Source organism: Sturnira hondurensis, unplaced genomic scaffold (genome assembly GCF_014824575.4).
Source record: "Sturnira hondurensis isolate 20B ecotype Veracruz unplaced genomic scaffold, ASM1482457v3 Scaffold0018728, whole genome shotgun sequence".
Classification (NCBI taxonomy): Eukaryota; Metazoa; Chordata; class Mammalia; order Chiroptera; family Phyllostomidae; genus Sturnira; species Sturnira hondurensis.
This window is the reverse complement of record NW_028091359.1, coordinates 15,331,160-15,358,140: the sequence shown is the minus strand read 5'-3', so window position 1 is coordinate 15,358,140 and position 26,981 is coordinate 15,331,160. Positions and strand designations below refer to the sequence as shown.

At 40.1% G+C, this 26,981-nt stretch overlaps 1 protein-coding gene across 4 annotated transcripts in view; it reads left to right on the top strand.

The window, feature by feature from the left end:
* The window catches only part of NF1 (neurofibromin 1), a 233,814-nt gene extending 207,185 nt beyond the window's left edge, over positions 1 to 26,629 (top strand). For all 4 annotated transcript variants that reach the window (XM_037069749.1, XM_037069751.1, XM_037069750.1 and 1 more), the window contains 12 exons: positions 1,026 to 1,152; positions 2,779 to 2,910; positions 4,121 to 4,256; positions 5,767 to 5,924; positions 8,249 to 8,371; positions 8,761 to 8,891; positions 9,070 to 9,170; positions 10,228 to 10,370; positions 10,724 to 10,770; positions 12,007 to 12,223; positions 23,385 to 23,501; positions 25,665 to 26,629. In XM_037069749.1, the coding sequence (XP_036925644.1) occupies positions 1,026 to 1,152; positions 2,779 to 2,910; positions 4,121 to 4,256; positions 5,767 to 5,924; positions 8,249 to 8,371; positions 8,761 to 8,891; positions 9,070 to 9,170; positions 10,228 to 10,370; positions 10,724 to 10,770; positions 12,007 to 12,223; positions 23,385 to 23,501; positions 25,665 to 25,702 (1,470 nt within the window). In that variant the 3' untranslated portion in view covers positions 25,703 to 26,629. The remainder of the gene's footprint in view (positions 1 to 1,025; positions 1,153 to 2,778; positions 2,911 to 4,120; positions 4,257 to 5,766; positions 5,925 to 8,248; positions 8,372 to 8,760; positions 8,892 to 9,069; positions 9,171 to 10,227; positions 10,371 to 10,723; positions 10,771 to 12,006; positions 12,224 to 23,384; positions 23,502 to 25,664) is intronic.
* Positions 26,630 to 26,981: the final 352 nt, after the last annotated feature.

The window sequence follows — 26,981 nt, the reverse complement described above, 5'->3', positions numbered from 1 at the left end:
AGCCCCTCTTACCGTCCCCGTTGAACGGTTAGATGTAGTCGGACTTCTGTATAATTCAATTTTCTGTCCTTTGGTTGTGTCTTTTTTTCTCCAAACCTTTGTTGTATTCAAACTTGGTTGTGGGAGAAGGCACAGTGTTTCCACCTATGCCTCCATCTTGGCGGAAGTCTGCTTTCAAAATTCTTTATGCGTAAGGACATCAGTGGGGTTCTTTAAAAAAAAAAGCAAATTCCTGGGACTTAACCACCTCTCGTGATTCAGAGGTGGGACCCATTACTTTCCACCTTCAAACAAGCATCCTCATTGACTTTAAAGCAGATATTTCTGGAACCACACTTTAGGAAACACTGTTAAAATCTTAATTATCCTGGGAACGTTGCATAACATTTGGGAGTTTCAATTTTCTCATTTTCCCACACTAGAATGTAAAGTCCACCAGGGTGAGTACTTTTTAGCTGTTTAGTTATCTGCAAAACCTGGAACTCTGCCTAGCACATCGAAACCACACAATAATAAGTCTTTGATAAATAAAAGAATAAATAATGCATAAGTCTATAAAAGGGCACTAATAACCTTACTACATAGGATTGCTTTAAGGTTTCAATATAATAATGCATCTGATATTATTGAATACTATAGACACTCAATAAATATGAACTCTTTTCATTCCCATGGATTTTTCGTCACCATGTACACAGAACACCAGGTACACAAAAAGACCATACAGTGGTGGTCTTGTTGAAAGAAAAATAATTACATTTGTTAAAAAGTCACCAGGATATAAATTGACAGTCATTTATTTTGCACTTCATCTTTCATCATCTTATTATGTATGTGATTGCCTGTCTTGCACTAATTAATTTGGAGTACCTTGAATGTTCTTCTGTGGTTTTCAGTAGTCATCTGAAATGATTTCTCTCAGCTTGAAAGGATTACTCATCTTGTCATAGCTATTGAAGCAGTAAGGGGCCCTTTGAGGGAGGTCCCTGAGTGAACCCATCAGCTCTCATGCCTGTCTTTAACAGAGCCCGGAGGAGGTGTTTATGGCAATCCGGAACCCTCTGGAATGGCACTGCAAGCAAATGGACCATTTCGTTGGACTCAATTTCAACTCAAACTTCAACTTCGCCCTGGTTGGGCACCTCTTAAAAGGTAGAAGGGCTAGTGTCGGAATATTTTTATGAAATGGTATCAAGAATCCAGAAGTACTTAAAATAATTGCTAGAAATAAATTGAAATAATTTGACTCATGTAGTTTACTATGAAAGCAAATTTTATCTGCTTTATTGAATTATGTTTTGTTTAATATATATTTTAATAGAGCCTAATTTCCACATCAAATATCAGATTTTCTTTAAAAAGCAAGAGTTGATTTTTATAAAATTCCTAAGTGCTAAACCTTCTTATAGCTATGTATTAGTTAACACTAATACATCTTTTTGATTATCAAAATAAGGCAGACTGCAAGTAAATATTATTGGAGTAACATGTTAGAAAATGTTATCTTAGTGATTTGGTTACAGATTTTCTTCAACTTGTTTCTTATTTATTGTTAATCAGTCTCGTTATTACATCACCTTTTTGGTACTCCCCCCTCCCCCCTCCTAATTTCTGTCTTGGCTATGGATGTGATCTCTAGCTGTTCTCAGAGGCAGCTCATTTGTCCCCTAATCTGGCTTATTGACACAGGTCAGTCACGGCCAGATAGGGCAGGCAGCAGGAGCAGCTAGCAGTGGTGAGTGGAGGCAACAGCAGTGGAAAGGACAGCCTGGAAGAAGAAGCTGGCACAGACCAGCGGTCTTAAGCAGCCTTGGATTTGGCCACAATAGAGACTCAAGGTAGAACTTGAGTCCATAGTTTTATATCGATTTGAGTGATTTTAGGCTTGAGGGAAGGATCATGGAGGTTCCCTCAGTTTTGACTTAATATAGTACATACACCCACCACTGCGAATGTATATACAGGGTAGGGCAAAAGTAGGTTTGTAGTTGTGAGTACACGAAACACGAAACAGAGTGTATTCTTGTACTGTTATGGATTAATTACTGTATTGTTTTCCATATAAACAACTGAGAACCTGCTTTTGCCCCACCCTGCATTCGATTTCACCACTGCAAACAATACTGACAGTTAAAATCTTTAAACTGAATAGGGATTGCTCAGAAGATACTACACTTACCACAGGGTACCAAGAAGAGGAACTGCAGTGGGGCTGGTAAAGTGCTTGCTTATTCTGTATTTCCAAAAAAATACCAGATATTTTCAGTGTACAAACCCCTATTTAAAAGTGAAGCAGTGTTAGTGATTAAATGCTGTCTGAAAATCGGGCTTTACCCTTTTATCAACCCTGTTTGTTGGGCTCTGAGAATATACACTTTCTGTGTCATTGGGATTTTTTCTTTAAGTTAAAAAAACCATCTTTAATCAATAGAATCCTATTTTGTAAAGCTATCTTAAAGTGAGCTTCATAGATTTTTTTTTTAAATCTCTGCTGCTTCAGGGAATGGAATATCTAAAACACCATCATCTTTCCTAATTTTCATCTCCCCGAGGTACCATAGAGTTCCAAGAAATATTATTCTGTTCTACACAACTTGGTATTTAATACTGTGTATAACTACTCACAGATGTATGTTTTGCCTTCCCAAATGTTTATTCTTGAAAGGCAGGAGTTAACCCTTCTACCTCCTTTCCTTGCAGGACTTCTAGTCACCAAATACGAACTCAGCAAATACTTGTTGGAAGAATAAAGTAACTTCTTGTTTTTATTTTTTGTAGGGTACAGACATCCTTCACCTGCCATTGTTGCAAGAACAGTCAGAATTTTGCATACGCTACTAACTCTGGTTAACAAACATAGAAATTGTGACAAATTTGAGGTGAATACGCAGAGCGTGGCTTATTTAGCAGGTAAAAATGCACAATAGACCAAGTTAATCTTACCATATCTCTGTATAAGGACCTACAAAAAGATACAGACACCTGTAGGTCCTTTAGCCAGTTGCTTAGCAGGGTGAAGAATTCACAATCCAGTCCTGTGGTGGTAATTAAATTTTGAAAGTTTTAGCCCTGGCTTGGGTGGTGTGGTTCAGTGAATTGATTGAGTGCTGGCTTGCGAACCAAAAGATGGCGGTTTGATTCCCAGTCAGGGCACATGGCTGGGTTGTGGGCCTGGTCTCCAGCAGGGGGCGTGTGAGAGGCAACTAATCGATCGTCTCTCCCTATCTGTCTCCCTCTCTTCCCCCTCTCTAAAAATAAGTGAATAAAATCTTTTAAAAAGTATTTAAAAATTTGAAAGTTTTGCCAAAACATTTTTCTTTATAAAAGAATTTGCATTAAAATCCTAAGCATGTTCCCTTTGTCACTTTTGATTCAAGACATTTTTTGGCCCCTATTATCTGTCATAAAATCTGAATTCTTCGGCCCAGTGCCCTGGGCCCTTAAGCATCCCTCCTGATTCTGTCTTCTTTCTCTAAATTTAACAGGCATCATTTTTTAGTACCTCTCCAAGTGGAGAGGCTATTTTAAGGTAATATATTTGCCATTTCCTAGGAGTTCCTTTCTTCCTCTTTAATAAGCTTTCCTGATTCCTTTTGTTACTTACCTACAAAGTTGGTTTATCCCCACCATTCCATTAAACCTTCCTCCTCTGCTCTTCCCTGATTTCTCTGCCCAGAAATACTTCACACTTACGCATAATACAGTTCTTGGACAAAGTCATTTGATGGAAGGGATGGTTCCCAATTTAGCAGACTTCAGTTTGTGGCAGCTTTTTTGTTTGAATCGTTTGACCTTGGGCAAATCATTGAACATGTCAGTATTTTTCCTTATCTAAGAAATGGACTCATAGTACCTGCTCTGCCTCCTTTGTATTGTGATCAAATGTACATCAGAGAACTCGAAATATGGATGCCTGTGAAGTTTCTTTGTATATTTCATGTTTATGCACAGCCAGTCATTTAAAGCATTCTCTAAGTCTGTCCTCAGTGTTTTGTATCCTGAGACCTCACACTCCCTCAGGTGAACAGCTATTACCCTTTTCAGGAAGTTGTAAGAAGTGTCTCCTGTTTAAGTCAGCTGATATGTTAACATTTCTAATCTGCCTTCTTTCTCCTCTTAGCTTTACTCACGGTGTCCGAGGAGGTTCGAAGTCGCTGTAGCCTAAAACATAGAAAGTCTCTTCTTCTTACTGATATTTCAGTGGAAAATGTTCCTATGGATACATATCCCATTCATCATGGCGACCCCAGCTATAGGTAAATGGACTTCTCCACAATCACATAATGATAATCAGGTTTCAGTTTCATATGCTAGTGGAGGTGTGCAGCATAAAAATCCCGAAGGGAATATGGAGGTAATCTAGGAAGAGTGTGTAAATCAAAACTCATTGGTTAAATGTACAATATTTTATGTGGGTTAGTAGGAGAATTCTCCTTCTAATCTCACGTTAATATCAGTTTCCTCCTTTTAAGCACAAACCAGGTGAATAATGAAAGAGATGATCTTTAAAAGTATTAGGTGACAGGAAAGGGTCTAGGAAAAGACTATCATGAAATATAACAACATTGCATGCTTAATGATAAACTAAGCTATGTAGATTTGTAAAACAAATTGTGTGGCAACATGTTTATTATATTTACTTATATCACGTTAAAGTTATTTACAAATTTTTATCACAGAATTAGATGATAAGATAATAAAATTATGTCTACTGGTATATATGGTTTTAAGGTAGTATTTTTTTCTCTGTAACAGAGAAATTGCATGAAAATGTCATCATGTGGGGATTTTTTTATATTTTCAACTAAACAAAAATATCTAACTCTTAAGTAGTGTTGAACATAGGAAAGTAATGTGATATTTGAAGAGCTTATGTCATTCAACTTATCACTATCCCACTTTTTGACTAAAAGCCCCTAATAATTTCCAATTAAAATTTTAACAGGTGTGCAACAGTTTTCTAGACATACTTGGTTTTTGATAGTCCTTTTTTTAATTGATTTGAGAGAAAGAAACATCAATTTGTTCTTCCAGTTATTTATGCATTCATTGGTTGATTCTTTTATGTGCCCTGACCAGGGATCAAATCCATAACTTTGGCATGTCAGAATGACGCTCTAACCAACTGAGCTACCTGGCCAGGGCCTCAGTGGTTTTATTCTTGAGTCATTCCTGTGAGATAGTGTCCTTTTATTTTGGAAAGAGGAGAGTGAGTTTATGTGTGATCTCCTGTCAAACATAAATTTAGGTTGATTTTCTTGCTTTTTGAACTAAGAATACAGTCATCTATTTAGACTTGATTTTCCCTGACTTAAAAATCAGTGTAGTACAGCCCTGGCTGGTTGTAGCTCAGTGGATTGAGCGCAGGCCTGTGAACTAAGGGATTGCAGTTCGATTCCCAGTCAGAGCACATGCCTGGGTTGCAGGCCAATTCCCAGCAGGGGACACACAAGAGGCAACCATACATTGATAATTTCTCTCCCTCTCTCCTTCCCTTCCCCTCTAAAGATAAATAAATAAAATCTTTAAAAAAATTAATGTAGTACAATTTTATTGAGCATTTAGTGAGTACCTGCTATGTATAAGATACCATGGCAAAAAGTGAGTACTTTCTGAAGATACCTTGAGTTTGTACCCTAAAGCCCTTTAATTCACAATTTTAAAATTAGGTGATGGCTATCACGGGACATCCATTTGGGAGGGGCAAACAGTGGTTGTGTTCCTCACCGTGTTGATCAATTCTTCTCAATTGCTTAAATCTCCCAGGACACTGAAGGAGAACCAACCATGGTCCTCTCCCAAAGGTTCTGAAGGGTACCTTGCAGCCACATATCCAACTGTGGGCCAGACCAGTCCCCGAGCCAGGAAATCCATGAGCTTGGACATGGGGCAGCCTTCTCAGGCCAACACGAAGAAGTTGCTTGGTTAGTGTCTCTAAATTATGTAGAGTTTTTTTTCAGAATTATTTTTTTTAAATGCTCAGATACTTTTACTCTTGGAGAATTGTTTGGAGCTGTTCAAGATTATCAAAATTTCCTGGTTTTGATGTAGCAAAATTTTTTTATGTCACTTACAAGAGAGTTTGATAGATCAGTTAAGCCATATCAATTAAGATACAGGCGTGAGAATGAGATCTTAAAACAGTTTTCTTTCTACTTCTAAGACTAAATTCTTTAGCTGCCCTTATTCTGTTCTGCCCTTGCCAGGCAGCAGGGAAGTGGGCGTAGGAGAGACATTAGCTACTCACAAGAAGGGAAGAGTCTGGCTGCACTCACATCACATGCAGGGCTTTTCACAGTGCAGTTCCTAAAATTGTCATCTGAGAACAGAGTACATTAATATGGCATGAAGCTATAATAATACTTATTTGCCATTCTTTCTTGAAAAGACAAAAAGGTAAGATTTTCAGTTACTGTCTTTTTTACTTACTATAAGAAGATAAAGTTCTCGACAGTTGAGATTGCTCACTCACATCAGCATTTGCCAGTGAGACGTACATGTAACATGCTGTGAGCCCCTTTCCCTTTTCAGCAGCTAACGTCAATAAAGAGCTCACGGATTCCACCTCCCCACAGAGGAAACGCAGAGGGGCCCTTGCACAACTTTGGCTACGGTGTTCGGTATTACTGAAATACATTGGGGTCCATATTTCAGTACCGACACTAAGGATGTCTCAGTGGGTTTCAGTTATCCACGCAAGTATATTTTTAAGTATCTTTAGGTATTGGGGAAAATCTATGTTCTTAAGGAAATCAGTGAACAAATGAAGTGTGAAATAGCCTGCCAGTAAACCATAAAAGAAATTAAAACTGCAAATGTTAATTACTGTTAATTAGTCACATAAAGACTATTAGCTTTTCTTTGAGCTCCTTTCTGTTATACCAGACCATAAATAATCTTCTAGGAGTTTCCTAGTTACTTGGTTTTGTAATTCTTGAATTTCGTGCCAAGGACATTGTAAATGAAAACTGATTTCGGAGAAAATGCAATATTGATTCCACTCAACCCACACGCTCAGTGAAAAAGTTACAGCCTCGGCTCTGAAGAGCTCGCGGTTTGGTGGCTGAGACTTGCACTCAGCTGGTAACAGCATCCCCAGGGACCACAAAAGTAGAAGGTCTTGAGGAGGGAGCCTGAAGATCTGGGGAAATTAGGAAAAGCTGTAGAAGGGAGGTAACATTTGAACTGGTCTTGAAGATTTTAATACACTCTTGCCAGGTAGATAGAAGACAAGAAAGGAAGGCATTCAAGAGAATAGGAATAATACGAATAAAGAAAAGTCAGAAAAAACAATTGGGCAGAAAATGAGGCTAGAGAAGGATTGTAACTAAATTGTGAGAGACTGTATGCCGTGTTAAGAGATTTAGCCTAATTGTGTTCAGCAGGGATCTTTAAGTAGGACAAGGGACATTGCCAAATCTATTTTTTAGGAAAGTGTTTTGGCTTCAGTGTGGAGAAATAGGAAGAGATTTTTGGCAAGGGGGCCATTTCAGTTCAGAGGTTGATACAGCAATCCAAACAAAAGGACAGTGCAGGCCTGCGCTAAGGCAGAGCAGCGGGAGAATGGAAAAGAGGGACCAGGTTTGGGATGGATTTCTGGAGCGGAATGGGCAGGACTGAGTGCACCTTCCGAGTACAGTAATCCAGTTCCAGTACTTCTGCATTTGATAAGGGAAAGCTAGTTAACATTAGTGTGATGCATGATTGGAGAAACTCAAAGGCAAGTGGGTGGTGGTACTATTTACTATTTTTGAAGCATCTTGCAGGGTATCCATGATTTAATATTTGGGCATGCATGCAGATTTGTTTTCAAACTTCGAATTTGCCTACTTTTGGAAGTTCTTCACATATTAATATCTAATTCTTGGCACTAGCAGTATTTCTTAAATTGAAAAAAGGCTGTTCAGGCATAGCTTTGCTGACGAACAGTACATGCCTCCTATTTATTTCCTACCCAGTGCAGTACTGTTGCTGCGTTCCGTGTACCTCCAGTGCAGTGAATGTGATCTCAGGTTAATTTGGACCAGGTAGGTACATCATGTCCTGAAACAGAAAGCGAAGGGGCCAAATTCCTGGAGAACATGCAGAATAAAGGAAAACCACCCTGCCTCAGGGATATGCGTGAGCTTTCTTTGGGTCCTTAAGTGAAAACTTAAACACTTGTGTCGAAACATTTTCTTTTTAGAATATTCTTAATCACAGACACTGTGGTTAATGAACTTGCATATTCTGTAACTTTTGTTTATAGGAACAAGGAAAAGTTTTGATCACTTGATATCAGACACAAAGGCTCCTAAAAGGCAAGAAATGGAATCAGGGATCACAACACCCCCCAAAATGAGGAGAGTAGCAGAAACTGATTATGAAATGGGTGAGAAACAAAGTTAATAATTAATCTAGATCATTGCAAATCAAGTGGAAAAGTACATTAAAGCCATGTTTGCTTTCTTGCTGTTTCTTAGAATCTTTAGGATGAGATATGGAGACATTTATTTTTTTAAAAAGATAAGCTATACAGTTCTTAAAAAGACCATTATCCTGCAATCAATGTAAAAAGTAACCATATATGTAGCATTGTAAACAGTCAGAACTTTAGTATAGGTGAGTGGTAATTCTGCATGATGTTTATGTTGATATTTTAAATGTCAACTAAAAAGCTATTGAATTTTAGAAGTGACGTCCAAGTACATTAGGTGAAGTGTGTCTAGCGTGTATTTTCGATGATCGCAGCTGATGGTGTTGATCCACATCCCACTGCAGAAACTCGGAGGGTTTCCCCAGCACAGCAGCACCCGCACTTACGGAAAGTCTCGGTGTCCGAGTCGAATGTTCTCTTGGATGAGGAGGTGCTTACCGATCCAAAGATCCAAGCACTTCTTCTCACTGTTCTGGTAAGGTTTTTCGCTTTTTGAGGGTTTTTTCTTCCCCCAAGTTTTTGTTCCCAATCTCCTCTTAGGAAATCCTTAAATATTAAAATGTGAAAGGAAGGCTGTCTTCTGCTTCTCAAAACAAATAACAGTTCAGCCACAAAATGAAATGTTTTCTGTTGACTTTTTCTCATCTCGGCAGGCTACCCTGGTAAAATATACCACGGACGAGTTTGATCAGCGAATTCTGTATGAATATTTAGCAGAAGCCAGTGTTGTTTTCCCCAAAGTTTTTCCTGTTGTGTAAGTATCTCCTTTCGTGTCTAATTTTTGTGTCTATCTTGAAGTCAGATGTTTTATAGAAGCTTAGGAAAAGCACCATCCAGCTGCATTCACTGGCTGTGGAGAAGGGAACGTAAGACAGTGTGACGGTGATTTTAGCTTAGAGACAGTGGTTTAATGGGGCCGAGACTAGTTTTGGCATAAGACATGTTAGGAAAAGCATTTTATTAATCTGTTGACTTTAGTGGTTCATCATGATAAGCATTGTTTATTTTCTCATTAGGAGCAAACCATTAAATTTCCATCTTTACATCAGCGTGCCTGTTTTGGTTTCTTTTTTGTAGTGTTTTTGTATTTATCCACAGCTAAGTGAAAACAAAATTGACCTCTTTGGGAGATGAATTTTATTCTTTCTTAAGGGTGAAAATCTTACTGGTCTCAAAGTATTCTCAGAGAATCTGGGGAAATTCTTTTCCTGATTTAGGTCTTCTATGTGGTATCATTATTTCTTTATTTTTGTTAAAACTCATTTAAAATTTTTAGATTTTTAAATAGTTGGCTCTTGGTTATTTTAATGGATGGTAGCCTGCTTAGAAATAGTCAATTTTCTCTTAAGTTTGAATTGGATCATATATTCTACCTCCTCCAAACTAACTTTGCTTGCCTTGTTTCATCTAATTCGACATTTATTAAGCACAAGTTAATATTTAAATTTAATTGAACTTTCTGGGTACCTATCAACAGTCAGCAGGAAGAAATGACCCTAAAGCATGCTGAGTGGCCGACGGGAGCCAGCCGTGTCTTGAGCAGACAGTCCCCGTCTTCAGGGGTTAAGCATGGTCGTATGACAGTACAAGTTGGTGCTTTTACTGTATTTTCCCTGAAGGCTAAAAATAACAGTAGCAATAGAGCAGACACACAGATTCACTGTAGAAAATTTGGGAAAGTACTAACAATTAAAATGCACTCCTCTCCCTTCACCTTTATCGAATGGTTCTGGGGAATATATATGTTCTTCTGTGTATAGTTTCATTTCATTTTTCTTTAAAATGTTCCTCTGTTGATTTTTATTTTTTAGGCACAATTTGTTGGACTCTAAGATCAACACCTTATTGTCGTTGTGCCAAGATCCAAATTTATTAAATCCAATTCATGGAATTGTGCAGAGTGTGGTGTACCATGAAGAGTCCCCACCACAGTACCAGACATCTTACCTGCAAAGTAAATAAAAATTTCGGACGGGGGGTGGTCGACGCACTTGCTAACACGCGCACCGTTACAGGACACATGGACTAAAGGGTTCTTTATAAGGGGTCCTCTTGGTTATGCTTCTCTCTTCGTGTGCTCTTTTCTGACTCTTTTAATTTCATGGTCAGTAAATAACTGGTTGACAACTGTTTTTAAAATTAAAATATGGTTTTATACTGAGTTGACGTTAAGTGAGTTTGGTGTACTTGGACACGTTCTAAAACTGTTTTTTTTTTCGGTGTAGGTGTGGTTTTCTGTATGGTTAGCTCTGTTAAGATTAAAAGAGTCTCATGCTTGTTGTAAGAATAACATTTGATTTGTTGCAGGTTTTGGATTTAATGGCTTGTGGCGGTTTGCAGGACCCTTTTCAAAGGTAAGAAAAAAATTGTTTACTTGACAAAAGGAAAGTTTTTGTTCCCATCAGTGTGCCTGCTTTAAGAGCACACAGTACACTAAACCCAGAATGATGATTCACGGTGAACACATCCATCATTTTTATAGAAATTTCCACCACGTGATTCGAAAAGGCAGCACCTTTAGTATGTTTCTGTATTAATTTTTACAGAAAACCACTCAGTTCAATTTGTGCTGGACTTTTTAGAGCGGAATGGTAAACCTCTGTAAACTTTTCTGCCCTCTGTCCCTCATATATTGGATGAGCCTGATGCACACACTTAAGTGTCTTGTAATTAGGAAGGAGCAATACCTAGAGTTAAAATCTATGTCATGACCTGAAATTAATGTTATATATCAATTAAATCTCAATTTTTAAAAAAATTACATAATGCAAAAAAAAAAGAAAAACTACCTCACGTAAGTATTTTTCCTCCCAACTCGTTGGATTAGAATTATTCTTTTCTGACTATATTCTCATTTGCTCCTGTTCAGTTTGTTCTTCGATTGGCATTAGTGGTTATAGTGCTAGATAATGTGTATTTAATTATAAATCTCAAAATTGACTGAGGTTCCTTGAAGGCAGGAGGTCTGTTTCTTCCCCCTCCCGTCCCCCGCTCCCCACCCCCCTGCCAGTTCCTAGGGCAGTGTCAGAGGTGCAAGGGTGCTAAATCAGTGTGAATTAGAAATCTTGTTCTCATTTTAAGAATTGGGAGTTTAATTTATGTTGTTTAGTTATCACTGAATATCTCATGATATATGAAGGTTGTCACTAAAAAATGGGCCCGAAGTCACAGAAACGAGTGTATCATGCAGGAATTTTTGTGGTTTGATTGTGAGCAACCCTGAGCCCTTCACAGCGGATCTCTCCATCACAGCCAGAACGGTGGTGCTGGGCCCATTTTCTCTGTTGGAAAGTGGACTGGACGTCATTCCTGGTCACTGTATTGTCTCAGGGTTAATCCGGCCTTTGTGCATGGCCTTTGGTAGTGGCAAGTTCATCTAGAGTCTGAATGTGTAAGCCAAATAAAATTCCCAGCTGTGGGCCCCACGGTAGTCTAATTTTACCCCCACCCCCCTTTTAAATGATCTGTAAAACAGAGGAAGAGAAAGTAATAAATTCAGCCCAAACTGAAAATTGCATTAATCATTTTTGGCTTCAAAGGGGATTAAAAAAAAGAATGGAGCTAAAATAATTTCCTATTTTCCATTACAGCAAACACAAATCCCAGACTATGCTGAGCTTATTGTTAAGTTTCTTGATGCCTTGATTGACACGTATTTGCCTGGAATTGATGAAGAAACCAGTGAGGAGTCCCTCCTGACACCCACATCTCCTTATCCTCCTGCAGTGCAGAGCCAGCTTAGTATTACTGCTAACCTTAACCTTTCTAATTCCATGACCTCACTTGCAACTTCCCAGCATTCCCCAGGTCAGTAAATGTCATCTTTATGTACATCTGAACAATAATATTAATATACCAACATTAGGAATTCCCTTATTATCAGTTTAAGCAGTTTTTGCTCATTTTTGTCATGAGGTTACTTGACATTTCTTCTTTTCCTTGTAGCTGACTGGAATTTTGTTATTCTATAAAGCTTTCTGCTTTCAAACAGCGATACGTAAGACAGTGAAATGTTTAGAGTGTTCACATCCATAGTGTTCAAGGTTGATAAGTTGAGTTTGGGCAGGAAGAGCAACCCAAGGTTATTTGTTGTTTAGAATTATAATTCCCTTACTGGATGTACTAACCTTGCCCTAAGGGTGTCTGTGTTGCTGATACAGCATGCTGTATCCAAAAATACACGAAGTATAGTGGTATCCCTCTTCTCTGCTGCCAGTAACAACCCAGCCATCTAGAGGCCACCCTGGAAAGTTAGAGCAAAGAAACAACCAGACAAGAAAGCCATCTCAAGGAAATAACATCTTAAAGCCCGTGAGGGCTCCTTACTGTGAAGTTGCCCTTAGGTCCAAGTGGGAAAAGTATACCAGTTCAACATGCAGCTAAGAAGTAGCTATACTGAGAAATACTAGCTAATAGCTCAGGGGGCTGAGGTAAACAAGAGGGCAGAAATGGCTCACCTGCAGGCCAGGCTCCTTCAGTGCCAGAGGGATGGTTTCATGCAGCTCCGTCGGCCCTGCAGGTGCTCCTGCTTCTAGAACCGATGCCATTGTTTGTTGTTTGTTACGATGACAGTGGGTAAGGAGGGAAGGCTTCTGTTATGGTCATATTTTCTATTCAGAAAGATACCTTTCTAAGATTTTTTTAAAGGTTTTGTGTTCAAAGTTCTATTATTTGAAAAATTTACTTACAAAGCACCTCATTCGGTAAGGGAGGTTACTATGCATAGTTCTTTTAAGTGTTAACATGGATTTTCTTATTAAAAGTCAAATGATGCATTATAACTATTTTGAGTTGTTCAAGACCCATAAACATAGAATCCTGGGGTTTATCCCCCAGGATTTTATCATTTTTGCATGAACATTTAAACATATATAAATCTGAAGCTTCTGAAGAACTTGGCAAATACCCAGTTCATATTATAAACCATTATATTAAATAGCTGTATTTACCTATTAAGCTTTGGTCAGCAAAAGAAACAAATTAATTGATCCAGCATTTATTCACCAGTCTTCTCCCTGTGCCTTGTCAGGCTGTACGGCAACCCCTCCCCCCTCAGCCCACTACTGGCATGAGATATAAGAATGCTGGCCAGCGCTCCCCTCCCCCGTATCACCATGTTCATTTGCCCTCTGTCACTTTCTCTCTAGGACAGTGTTTCTCCAAGTTGGTCCTCGACCTGCAGCAGCAGCAGCATTTGGGAGCTTGTTAGAAACGCAGCAGCTGGAGTCCCAGCCAGCCGTTGACGCCGTAGTTCCATCAGTGCCCCAGCGGCTCTTAGGCACACTAGGGTCTGAGAGCACTGCCCTCAGATACGCCAGAGCTGTTGCTTCGGGAGTGGTGTTTCAGCTGCTAAAGCGAGGGCCAAACTTAAAATCGACTTTCTCCTAGATATTGCAGCCTCTCAGTTATTTCCCTCACCACTGCTCCCCAGCTTCAAAACCTCAGCATTTTGGATCTGTGGGGACCATGGGGGTTATTTCATTCTAGGCTCATGATGTTGTGTGCAGTGGGGAGACTGAGCTTTGGAAGAGCTAAATTAATTGCTTTCTCATACAGTTCTTATCTAGAAGCAAGGCTAGCGTTCTCTCCACCACATTCATTGCTTTCTGCAGCTCCAATGTGTGTATCGTCTTCTTCCTGCCCTTCCTTTCTTTTTTCTTTTGTTTGCCTGTTCATTGCTGTCTCATTACTTCCATCCACCGTACATTAAGGCCACCACTCCTTTTCTTCTGCAGAGCCGTTTTCTAGGTTATTTGTTGTTTCTAATGATAATAATGAGAAAATTCATAGACTGCCTATATTGGTTCTCTTGTTTTTAAAGTTTGTTCATTTTGAGCAAACTTTTTGCCTCTTTGGCTACTAAAGTGGTGTTAAACCTGTCAAAATGACTAGTTAGGTTTTTATTTAACTCTTTTTTTCTGCCCAGATTATTTGCCAGGGGGATTTCTGCCCGTCTTTGCGCACTAATGGAAACAATAAATAATCAGGCCGAGAACAAACGCACCAGCAGAGGCTCCCTGGTGGTGGATTAACTGCTCATGTTCTGTATTGATGGGGCGTGAGCCATGTCACTTGCTTTTTTCTTTTTTTTTTTTAAATAGCCTATTCTACAAGCTGTTGTTTAGAATTGTTTATAAAAATGGGAGAATAGCGTGTATGGTTTTGGTTACATTCTAAACCAGCTATTTCACCTCCAGTGGTTCTCCGAAGACGGCTGTTTGAATAGCCTGCTGCACCCCAGTATTCAGCATTTCTAGTCTCTAAATTGTAAATTGTGTGTCTTTTGGTTTGCCAGGTGATTTTCGTACAGGTTTTTGGAGAAAAGGTATATCTTTTCAATGGTGACTTTGTTCTCCCACAAAACCCATTTTTATCTCTAAATTATGGGCTCATCATCTCCATGAAAGGATCCTGATTTATCTTGATATCAAATCACTGCGTTTTTGTCATTTGCTCTCATGGAATACCTCTTACAAGAGTTAATACTTTGTAATTAGGTATACTGCTTTATATCTTTAGCTCCATGTAATCATGTATCCTTACCTCCTCAATTTATGGAGCTGAGTTTGCTGATACCAATGGGATAAAAGAAATAATGAATCTTAGCCAGATTCTAACTCAGTCCGGCATTTCAACTTTGCTGTTTAGCTGTGTAGAAACCAGAATATTTTTCTATTTCCACTCCCCTCAGCCAAGTCCCAGCAGAAATGTTTCAGAAAGCTCCGTGTGGTTTGTTAATCACATTACTCAACACCACCCCATGCCTGGCCTACTGACTTGAAGCCAGTGAATACTCTGTTGCCCTGTGTGAAAAAGCTAAAGTTGCTGATCTGCACACAGTTCAGCTTTTTGCTGCAAACTTTCCATGTCAGTGGAGGATTCTGCTTTCTAGATCTGTGATGCTTAGCGGGGTCAGCCACTAAGCTGTGTTTTCTTGTGGTTGCCAACATTGTCTGCGGTCACATCAGCTAGGTAAGAAATTCATGAAATCCCACCCCAACCTCCCAAGCATTAACCCTAACTTACATTAAAATTTGGGTGGTAATTCATCAGTCACCTGCTTTTGAGGAAGTGATGGTCACTCACATAAAGCAGTTGTCTCTGAAAATGCATTATTTTTGATGAATTATCATAGCCCTCTTGTCTCTCCCCTTACCACAAAGAAGACTGTCTTATAAATCAGTATTTGGAAGTGCATAAATGTCTGTCTTCTGACTCCCTCCCTGGTAGAAATTGCACTTGGCCTCAGTGGAGCCAGTGGACAATATTCAGAATTTAGTGCCTGTAAATTTGTGTTAAGTGTGGTCCTTTTAACTGAATGGACATGAAGCTTTGCCTCTTCAGATTTTCCCAGATGCCTCTAAAAGAATGACGTAAAAGAAGACCTATGCCTGAAAAGAAGACATGTTTACTCTATGATACATAAAAATATTTCAGATTGGACTTTGTGATCTGTTGTTAGAACCGCTGTAGCTGAGCTGGATGGACACAAATTGAAGAACCAAGGTTAAAACTTAGAAAATAAACCCAGTATACCTAAAAATGCTATAGATGGGACTTTCTTTTGCGTAAGGCAGGAGTGGTCCTTTGAGATGAGGAGCAGGAAAGCCTTTTCTAGAAGCCAGTGTGAGTGCATTGTCCCTGCGTCTGTAACAGCAAGTGAACCAGAAACAGAAATCGAGATGGGAATGTATGGACTTAGTACTCATTAAAAAGAAATTAAATAGCTCCATTTCCAGTGTGAAGTTTAATTTTTAATTTACCAAGTTCTCTGAATATTTTTCACACGGTAATTTAATTTGATAAACATTTAAACACCTATTTTGTAGGTGTGTACGAGGCACCCTGGGGTATTGAAAGATGGAAGACCGAGGTCACCAAAGACTTGACAGTTTTTTCCTTTGGATCTCGGTATTGAGTTTGGAGCTGAAGTTATTTCTGTCTGATCACAGCGTCTTGTTCACACAGTTATTTGATTTTTAAGTACAAGAACAATACCACAGTACTCTGTAGGAGATAACCAAAATTCCAGGTATTAGTGCTGTAGACATTCATCATTTACTACACAGGAGAGACTCCATTAGAGCCAGGGAATGAGGGGCCAACAGGACGTGACACCGCCCTCAGTCAGTCAGCAGACTTTAGAACGGTAACAGCTGTGAAGTGCACACAAGTAACTATTTTGAGGTGTTTGGTGGTACTCGTCATGTTGTACCTGGTATTGTAAAGTGTTTTGATAGTTCAAAGGGGTATTTGGAAGGATCAAGTAATAATTATGGCAACAATTTTATAATATTTTTTACCTAAAAAATGAGAGGTATATATTATAATTTTTTAAAGTCTGTAATCTATTTTAAATATTTTTACTAGAAAAAATCTTTAATTTTTTTTTGATCGGCTTATTTTACTCTTAGTAAATGAACTTTTTTTTTTTTTTTAGTAAAGACCCATTGAATTGAGTTTTGTTTTAAATCACTTCTTTCTCTTTATTTTGGGGCTGTGCCCAGGCCTATCCATTGTCTACTCCCCTTGCTTCTGTGGTGCAGGCCTCCCTCCTGGGAAAGCCAAGTGGGTCAGCTGGGAGTTACACACATCCCCAAGCCGGCAGCGCTGACCGCCGTGTGCACAGGGATAGCTCATCAGGACCATTTCTCTGGATGTGCAGGCATGCCTTGTGCACCGCGCTCCACTCTGTCGCACCGCACAGAGGTCACATTTTTTACAGACTGGGGGCAAGCTGCTCCACCAGCAGAGCGACCGCAGCTTGTGTCATTGTGGCAGTCTAGAGCTCAGCCAGAAACGTCTCAAAGATGGGCCTGCAGGCTTAGCTCTGAGTTAGCAACACTCCTGATATGTTTCCCAAGGTTAAATGTCTCACTTGTAGAAGAAAGTTACTTTGAGACAGCTTAAAACATTCCAGTCATTTCAGACATCTTTAGGGAACTGCTTATGGTATCCGCAGACCTTTATTGGGTGTGTCCTGGATTTATCTTTTTCTTTGTTATTGCCCTATATGTAAGGGAGAAAAATAATTGTAAACTGAACAGTTGCTTGATGTAATTTCTGCCAATTTTTATTCTTGTTTTTCAGTTTAATTCTTGATTTAAACTAAAATTCTTAATTGTAATAACGGTGGTGAAAACAGTTATCCATAAAATTGTAAATTCTACCATTTCTTTACAGAGTGTAATATTTAGGAAATTAATGGTCGAAGTTCAATAATTAAAACCAGATTCCTTTCGAAAACCAGGAAACATAATTATCCAGTACCTAATAGTATTTCACTGCTTTTAAAAATCTTACAGGCATCACTCACTTTTGTTTTTTCTTCCATTCTGTGTCTGTGAAGCTTCTCTGCCTTTCTCTAAATCAGCAGTTTTCACGCAGCTGTTTCCTCATCAAGGTACTCTTTACTTTCATCATCTTTGCACGAAACACTGCTTTCCTTGCTCTCGTCTTGGGCACACAGCATGAGACTTCATTCAGCAGTATCCCTGAAAGCGCAGTCTGGCTTAGCACCTGAGGAACTCGGAAGGCACTGCTTTAAGGTCTGGATGCTTACTGACTCTGCAGGACCCTGTACCCTGTCTTTGGCAAGGAGACTGAGGATCAGGAGCTGCCCCACCTCCCCCAAACACTGAAGATGCAGTACCAGCCCAGGACTAACACGGGCAGGTTAACAAGAAACCCTGGGGAGGGTTAACAGAGAAGGCAGGCTGTGTAGTTTGAGGAAGAGTTTTCCCCAAATATAAAACTAACCCCAGTGTTTCCTTACAAATTGAAGCTGCCTATCCACTCTGTCACCCAGGTTGTTTTGAAAAAGGAGTGTAGTCCTTAGCTCTAAGTACTAAGAGGGAAAAATGCCATACACTCACATTTACTTTATAAAAGATGCCTTTTCTTCTTTTACTCTTTTATGCCTATTATGTGAAAGATCAGACCTCATAGAGAAAGAAGTGTTAGCAATTGATGTAAGTCCACTGGTTTTTTAAATTATTATAGCTATTATTTTGTATTTCTAGCCCAAAATACAGATATTTCTAAATGCATATTTACCACATATTCATGAATGTATTTACTAGAGCATAAGAAGCTATAGTTGCCTTTTCTTCCTCTAAGAAGTTGTTTTATTAGTTTTTGTGCTTATTTACATTAGCTCCAGTAGTTTTACAAATTCTAGTATAAAATTCAAGTTCTGTGTTTTTGTTCCAAAACTCCTTTCAGTACATCACTCGGTCTTTTTTATTTCAGGTGTTAGGGGAATCTTAATTTATACAGTCATTGTGTTATCTTCGTCCAAAGACTTCACGTAGATTTTTGATCCTTCTAAAGGCCCTTTGAAATAGGCATGCCTACTACACTGTAGTGGCCACTTGAAAACCAGAGCCAGATAAGGGTTGTGATTCAACCGAGACTCAGACCTGGGTCTTCTGACACGTCCGCATTCTCACACGTGTAATAAGACTTTCTGAGCAGGTTTGCCCATTGAACATGTGGTAAAGCAGGCAGTGCCGAGTCGTAACCTGCTGGCACTGCTGTGCGGGCGGTGGGGGGGTTGGGTTATTGTTGGGCTTTCGTTTTTGCTCTATACCTTCTCACAAGTTACCTAACCCATTTTCTGCAGCTTCTCAAGAACTGAAAGGGATCCAGTCCTTTTTATTATGACATGAAAACATTAGATTCTAGTTTGGGAAGTCATTTTGGTGTTTTAAAAAAATAAAGGGATTTTAGAAAATTATTTTAATTATTTGTCAGGCTGCATCTATATCCCTGGTTGTCAAAATAAACAAACCCTGATGCCTGCCTTCAAGGAACTCTGTTCCAGCAGAGGAAATAGACATGCAACTTAACTGAAATGTAATCTGATACTTATTTTTCCATTTTCTCAATTCACAGAATTTTGTCCAGAAATGCCTTTTTAGTATTTCCTCTTTATCTATAACCACCACAATTCATTGAAGCTCCATGCTTGTTAATACACCGCTGTAGGGAGGCTCCACCTCCCTCGGCCCTGCATGTCCGTAACTGGTTGTATGTTTGAGCACAGCATTCTGCGGGGGGATTCACACTAGCAACTCAGAACCACGTGCATTTTTACCTTTATTTCCTTTGGGTGGTGACCCCTGGGTTTCTGCCTCCTCGTGGATTGTTGCTTTTATGCCCACTGAGGGTCAGAAGGGAGAGCCAGTACACAGGGCCATGAGAGACCAGAATGCAAAGCCTCAGCAAAGCCTCGGTGGGAAGTACAGCCCCAGGTTCGCTCACTGATTAAAGTAGAGCAAATACCAGTGAGGGGTGGTCTGTCTCCATTTGAGCGGTCCGGCTGATCATTGAGAAGTTTTCCTATAGAATGCTGAGACCAGATCTTTCACCAACTTCTAGAGAGGTGTCTAGATTGGATTTTAGGGGGTAAAGAGAAAGACTGCTGCCCAGGTTCTCCAAAGTAGGAATGCTGCTTAGAATCCTAAATGCCATAATCTGACACTCTGATCATTCTACCATCATTCTGTTCCACACAACTCAGCGTTTTCAAGGTGCTGTATTTGGGAATAAGTAGAATACATGTTTTATTTTATTGTTTTCTTTAAAATGACTCCCCAATATTTGTATGTCAGCTTCGATCCTTAATGTAAACCCTTTTTACTGTGGAGTTGGATTTGGAATCACAGCCATGCACTTTACCTGTGTGTGGCTTGTGGAGTTGGGTCCCCAAGTAGGAAGAAAACACGAAAACAAGAACCGAATTAACATGAAAATCGAATGAGAGAGAAGCAGTAGGGCCTCAGCGTAGCACTGAAGTTCTGCGTTGTGAGTGACAGGGCTAAGTCAGTGATTCTGTAACATTTTTAATTAAAAGGAACACATGTTCGTAGAAGAATCGAAGAAAAGCGTGCATAACGCCACCACTCGTAAGACAGTCGCTGTTAACATTTCAGTGCATCGCTTGCCAGTTGCTTTTCTTTATGAGTTGAGGTCATGGTATGTGTAAAATTTTGTGGCTTGTTTTTTTTTACCCTTAAAACTTAACAAAAGGTAAATAAGACTTTTAATTTTTTATATTTAGCCATATGAAGGTTATTTGCTTAACAAAACAGAAAATGAAATAAATAATGCCACAGAAAATCGGGAAGTATTGCTAGTATTGCTAGTATTCCTAGTATTGCTTTGAATTCACTTTCACCCTAGTGACTGAATTTATGTAACTGCAATTTAAAAAAATATATTTATTGATTGATTTTTAGAGAGAGAAAGAGATCTATTTATTGTTCCACTCATTGATGCATTCATTGGTTGAGTCTTGTTTGTGCCATGACCAGGGATCGAACCTGCAACTTTGGTGTATCAAGACAATACTCTAACCAACTCAGCTACCCAGCAAGGGCTGTAACTACAATATATATCATCTTAATTCTTAATGTCATTGAGCAGGCCCTTGTCCTCAGATAGAAGCATTGCCACCTTGCAGTGTAATGACTGCTGTCCGCCCAGAACGAGCCACTGTCTCGCAGTGGCAAGGCTGCACTGAGGTGGCCACTCAGAGGAGCCTGGGGCGGCAGGTTGCTGGCAGAAGGCCACAGGCTCCCCTAGTGGTGGTCCACGCTGTGTCTCTCCCAATGGCCATCTCCTAATCATTTCACACCCTTATCTTTTAAAAGTCCTACTTTTACCAGAATCTTATTTCCTATTAAAATGACCCCAGAAAAGCACTTGTGAGTCACATGCAAATTTAGGAAATGGAAGGTGAAATGCACTGATGAGCTCATGATAGAGGATCTCCTGATGGAGAAAGCTTTTTTATAAAATTGTCTTTTTCACTAAAAATATGGCACTAACCCCTGGAGATCAGGGGTTGCATGCTTTTGGGCCATGGATTACAGCCATTACATTTTAATATGAAACATTCAGTTCAAACAATGTTACCAAAATGACATCAACCAGGTCTTAGAGCAAAACAAGAATGAATCTTTTTAAATGATCTTTTCTCTTCTGGTGCTTTTATTCTAGTAGAGGAAATAGGACACGTACAAGTTGTGAATGGTATAGTCAGGAGGTAGTAAACCTGAATGCCACAGAAAATTGGGAAGGAGAAAGGCGACAGCAGTTCTGGCGGGAGACAGCAGAATGCGCCAGGAAGGGCCCAAGAAGGGAGAATAAATGGGTCAGATTCGAGCCATAGCGATAGACAAGGCAATTAAAAGAGCCCACACTAACAAATTCAAGGCCCTTTCAGGAGATGATAAGCAGCCTGCTTTCAGTTTTGATGTTTCTTTTTTAAATAGCTCTAGAGAAAATGCAAATTAATATGTGCAGAAGGGAATGAAAAATCATCCCGAATCCTGTCACCCAGAGAAAAGTTCTGTGAACTTCTGTGGTGTGTTTCCTTCCGTCATCTTTTCGCACATGTGGTTAGATCAGAATAGAACAGACTTAAAGATTACGCTTGGCTCCTGGAGAAGTGTTGCTGACACTTGTAACTCATAATCACTGACATGGGCCCAGGTTCCTTTGATAAGGTCGGGACAGCAGACCGCCCCCGAGCCTCTGTAGGTCAGCCCTGCACCTGCCTGCGAATGCCTTGTGCTCCGACTCGAGTTCAGGGCTGAGTTCTGGTGGAGGCCGTGTGGCTCCTAGAAGGCAGTCTTTGCAAATCTGTTTCTTATTCGTGAGCCAGCCAAGAATGGATGGGTCTGTGTACATTTCCTAGAACATAAAATTGTAGATCTGAAGCACTATTATCCAAAAATGAAAATTTTTTCATTCTCAAATTTAATGTTTATTTTAAAGTTCAAACAGTATAGATAAAAGTAAAAAAATGCCTGAAATAACACCATTTGGAAATAACATATTTTGGCAAGTGTTTTCCCAGCCTTTTCCCCCCTACTCCTGAATTATGGTTATCTCCTATCAGTAAATATCAATTGGTACTTTACACTTTGGTACAAGCTGCTAACATGCTCTCCAGCTATTTGCTTTCCCACCAGTAGCTCTGCTAGAGGTGGGTATAATCAGTGTAATTATTTTGGTAAGTTTCCTTGAAGTGGGACAGACAGGAAAGTGCAAAGATCGTAAGTTTACAATCTGATGATCTTTAAAAGAAGTAAACACACTTAAAAATCCAGCATGCAGATGAAGGAACAGAACGTCACCAGCAGCCGGAGGAGCCACCCCCGTGCCCTTCGTCAGTCACCGCTTCCCCAGGGGTGACTCCCGTTCTGTGACCCATCTGAGTTGTAACCTTTGCTCAGCTGAGGAAAACAGTGTGTCATTTTTGTTTCTGGTTGCTGTCATGAAGGCATGACTTAGGTTATTTGTAGAGTTCATTGCGGGGGCCGGGTTTGGAGGCTTAATCTCCTTCTGGAGAGGAGCAAATGGCATCTGTTAAGGCGAAGAATGTGATCACTTGCCATGGTAGGAAAGAGAAGATCAAAGCAAAGATTCTACAGTGTGACCTTTGTGATAGTATGTTATTTTCTCTGTAAATATTTGAGGTCCTTTAGGACAAGTACTATGATTAAAAAAATAAAAAGCATCTGCCTTTTCTTTTGAAATGATGAATTTCAGTATCTTCTGCAACTAGAGAGTATGTACATTCTGTGTAGAAATCCCAGTGAAGATATGTGGCTAGAAGCTGACCTCTGCTAAAAGCTTCTGTGTGGTTTGGAGGGAGTTCTCGTCTTCCCTGGCTGCTGCCAGCCTTCCATTCAGCTCAAGCCTGCCTGCCTCTAGCAACTTCTTGTGTTGGGTTTTTCCCCCCCTTACGCTGTTTTTCTGCTGTGAGAGCAAAATTCGCTTACCAAAATGTGAGGTTTTCTGTGCGGCAAATTTTTGTATACATGCTAGCAGTTAACTATTAAAATGAAATATGCAGAAACAATTCTCCAGCTTGTGGCTTGTATGCAAGTCATGAGATCCAGTCCTGGAGCTTAACACCTGAGAGGGAGTAACTGGCCGCTCTGCTTCTCCCCAGGAATTGACAAGGAGAACGTCGAACTCTCCCCAACCACCGGGCACTGTAATAGTGGACGGACTCGCCATGGATCCGCAAGCCAAGTGCAGAAGCAAAGGAGCACTGGCAGTTTCAAACGTAATAGCATTAAGAAGATCGTGTGAAGCCTTCTTTCTTTCCTTTTTCAAGGAGACTTAACTTCCGCGGGCTCTTCACTAGTGACCCCGCCACCACCGTGCTGTGATGCTGCACCTGACGTTTGTAAAGAGCCCGTCCGTCCATCTGCCATGTTGCCGGGTGACCCATTCTTGGAAGCATTGCCTAAATTTAATGCTGCTTTTTCTTTAACTTCTTTCCTCCTCCTTTTGGTGTGTCTGTCTAAGCAAGTGTTCAGAATGACTTCGAAGAAAGTGGGAGGTCAGGACACTTGAACTGAGAACATCCCAGTGGGAGAGGGGATGGGTTCTTACTGCTCCTGCTGGCCAGCTGTGACGGCCATTCGCACAGAGCTCTGCCTTCTGTTTCCCCTTCATCCTGCAAAGTAAAGTGTTAGCCTTATTACACACTTTTCAAGGTAGAAGTTTCTGGGAGGAACATTATGATAACCCCAGTATATTTAATCTGACTTTTAGCTGTGGACTTTTTTTTACCCTACAAAACTGAAGGAACCATAGAGACCAAGCCTCAGTGACTTCACACCTAAAGCCACAGTACTTCCGGGACTGGAGGGATTGCTGTTTTGTAGTGGGGTCTTAAGAAATACTAACCCTTCAGCATGGGCAATAATTACAGAAAAATAAGTGTGACCACATATGTCTTAACATTACTGGATTAAAGCGAAGGGTTCTGAGGCCTGATCCAAACTCAGTCATTCGAACTAGTTTATTTTTTTCCAGCTGATTATCTTTTAACCTTTAAATGTGCTAAAAGTTGTTGTTTTTTGCTTTTGTAAGCCAAAACTATACTAAGTATAGTAATTATACATTTCCCCTCTCCTCCTCCTCCTCTTTACTAAATAATTCTGAGCAGGGTAACCAGTGAACAAAGTGTTGAAAATTGTTCCTACAAGGTAACTTTTACAGATGTTCGCATTAGCTCCATAGCACAGTGGAATGGTACGTGACTTTTTGATTAGCTGTTGCTTTTATTTTGTTTAATAATTTCCCCAGAAACTGAATATATGCTGTATATTAACAATAATGTCTTTGATAAAATATAGTTTAAATGTCTTGTATTCCTCCCCCATGCCTCCAAAAGAATCAGGAATCTCTTTAGCCAAACATTTGGCTTGTGTGTGGCAGAATCGCGTTTGATCACTGTGAAAAGACCGCTCGGCCTGGTGTGACGGCAGAGAACCGCCAGGGGCGCTGCTGCTGCACCCGGTGGGGTGGGTCCCAGTGGCCCGGGGTTTCCATGGTGATGCAGACCGGTTTCTCTGGGATGTTATCCTTTAGGACTAAAACGTATTTATTACCAAAAGATATTACCCCTAGTTCCAAGTTCCCTTCATATTTTAAAATGTAATGGCTTCGGGAGGGGAGAGGAACACGGGAGGGGGCAGTTTCCAGTAGTGCTGTTTCATAAGGGGATTCCAGTGAATTAAATTCCACAGCTAAATCAATAAGTAATGGTACATGTAAGTGTTCTGATTTTAATAATATAACACATTGCACATCTATCCACACAGTAACAATGTAATTATGTTCATGTAAATAAAATTGCTTTTGATATTCAGAAATAACAAGAATTTAATCTTTTTAATTTGTTTACAGTCCTGGGAAAAGAACCATTTGCCAAAATAAAAGGAAAAAATACCTTAGTACTAGTAGGTATTTTGGCATAGAATTATTGGAAAACACTGAAGACAGGTGCAATCAGCTCAACTTTTGTTTTTAACTATTATAGAGGCTGCATTAGAATAGAATGCTCATAATAACAGAGCAACTAAGACCATAAAGAAGCTAAGACTAGAACTAAGTTTAGATGTGGGTCCTTAACAGCCCAACGCCAAGTGCATGGAGCCTCTGTCCAGGCCCGGGTCCTCGCATACCCGGTGCGTCTGGGGAAGGTCTCGCAGCCTTGGCTCCCGGGACAGAAGCAGATGTGAGCCTTCAGCCATTCGGGTTCCCCGGTTTTCCTCTTGGGGGCAGTTTGGTGCATATGACAGCAGGTATTGTTATGCTGTTTCGCTTCTCCCATCAAAATAGATAAACTCCAAAGGTTTGCTGTTAAAAATATTTTTCCATAAACAAGTTTTCCAAGGTATGATATTTCTTAAATGTATTCATTATTTCCCTCCAGTGTGTGAATGGAAGGAATTCACTCGAAGCGCCTCATGAAATGGTCAGCGTTGCACAAATCAGAACAGCCTTCTCTGAACTGCAGAAGTGCTTTTGACCAGTGCATCCTGGAATTGGAAAACTTACCAAGTTTAAACTTTTCCTTGTTTAAAGAGCTTCTGACTTTTGAGGGAAATCTGGCTTTCCAAACAACTAAAATGAGTGACAAATCTCACACCAGTATGCTTCCCCTGAAAAAGGAGATGCCTTTTTAGGCTCATACCTGTGATGTGCACGAGAAATTCTGACGTTCAGAGCACGTCGCCCATTTTGCAAAGTCTGATGTTTTATAAAGAACATTGTAGGTCATGTGTTTTGGGTTTGTGGATGTTTCCCCAGACTTTTTGTTCTTTTTGTTGTTGTTGTTTATTTCCCCCTGACTTTTTAAAGAGGAAAACATTAACTCCTCACATGCGTGTTGTGCATGATGTCCCTACATTGTCGCCACTCCAGCCCCAGGGGCCTGCCCTCGTTGGCCAGGGTGGAGAACGTGGTGCAGTAGCTCAGGGGGAGAGTGGCAGGCGCTCCGTGCCTGTCTGCCCAGCCCCCGAGCAGTGCCTGCCCCACAGAAGGGAGACGCTGGGGCCCACAGGGGAGGCCTGTGGCCCTTCCTGCTTGGTGGGCATTAGGGTTTTCCATTTCATTTTGGGGGTTTTTTGGTTTTGTTTTTACACTGTCCCCTCACCGCCTGGGCTGATGAGGCATGTCTTACTTGGTGTCATGCAGCGGACTCACAAGAAATTCACTCCAGTGTCAGCCAGACAGTTTTCTAATGCAGTATATTCACCTGTACATAGTTTGTGTAAAATTTGACAGAAAAGTATATTTACTACACTGTAAATACATGTGATGATATATTGTATTATTTTGCTTTTTTGTAAAGCAGTTAGTTGCTGTACATGGATAACAAACAAAAATTTGATTATTCTCGTGTTAGTATTGTTAACTTTTCCCCCGCGACTGCATTACATCATTTAAAGAAAATGCTGTGTATTGTAAACTTACATTGTATATGAATACTTCCTCTTCTTTCTCTCAAACCTAAACTTGGGCAGTTCATTCCCTCGTCCATTGTGAATATGTAAGCAGCTGTATGCCAGCAGAGAAGTACCACCCAACAGACAAAGCCTGTCACTGTAGGGCAATTGTAGAAACTTATTCCAGATCATCGCCATCTCCGCCCCACCCCTGCCCCGAGTGTGTACTCCCTGCTCCTCTTTTTTAAGTAAAATGTAAATTCAATCTGCTCTGAGATGTGGGGAGTCATTTAATTTCTTCA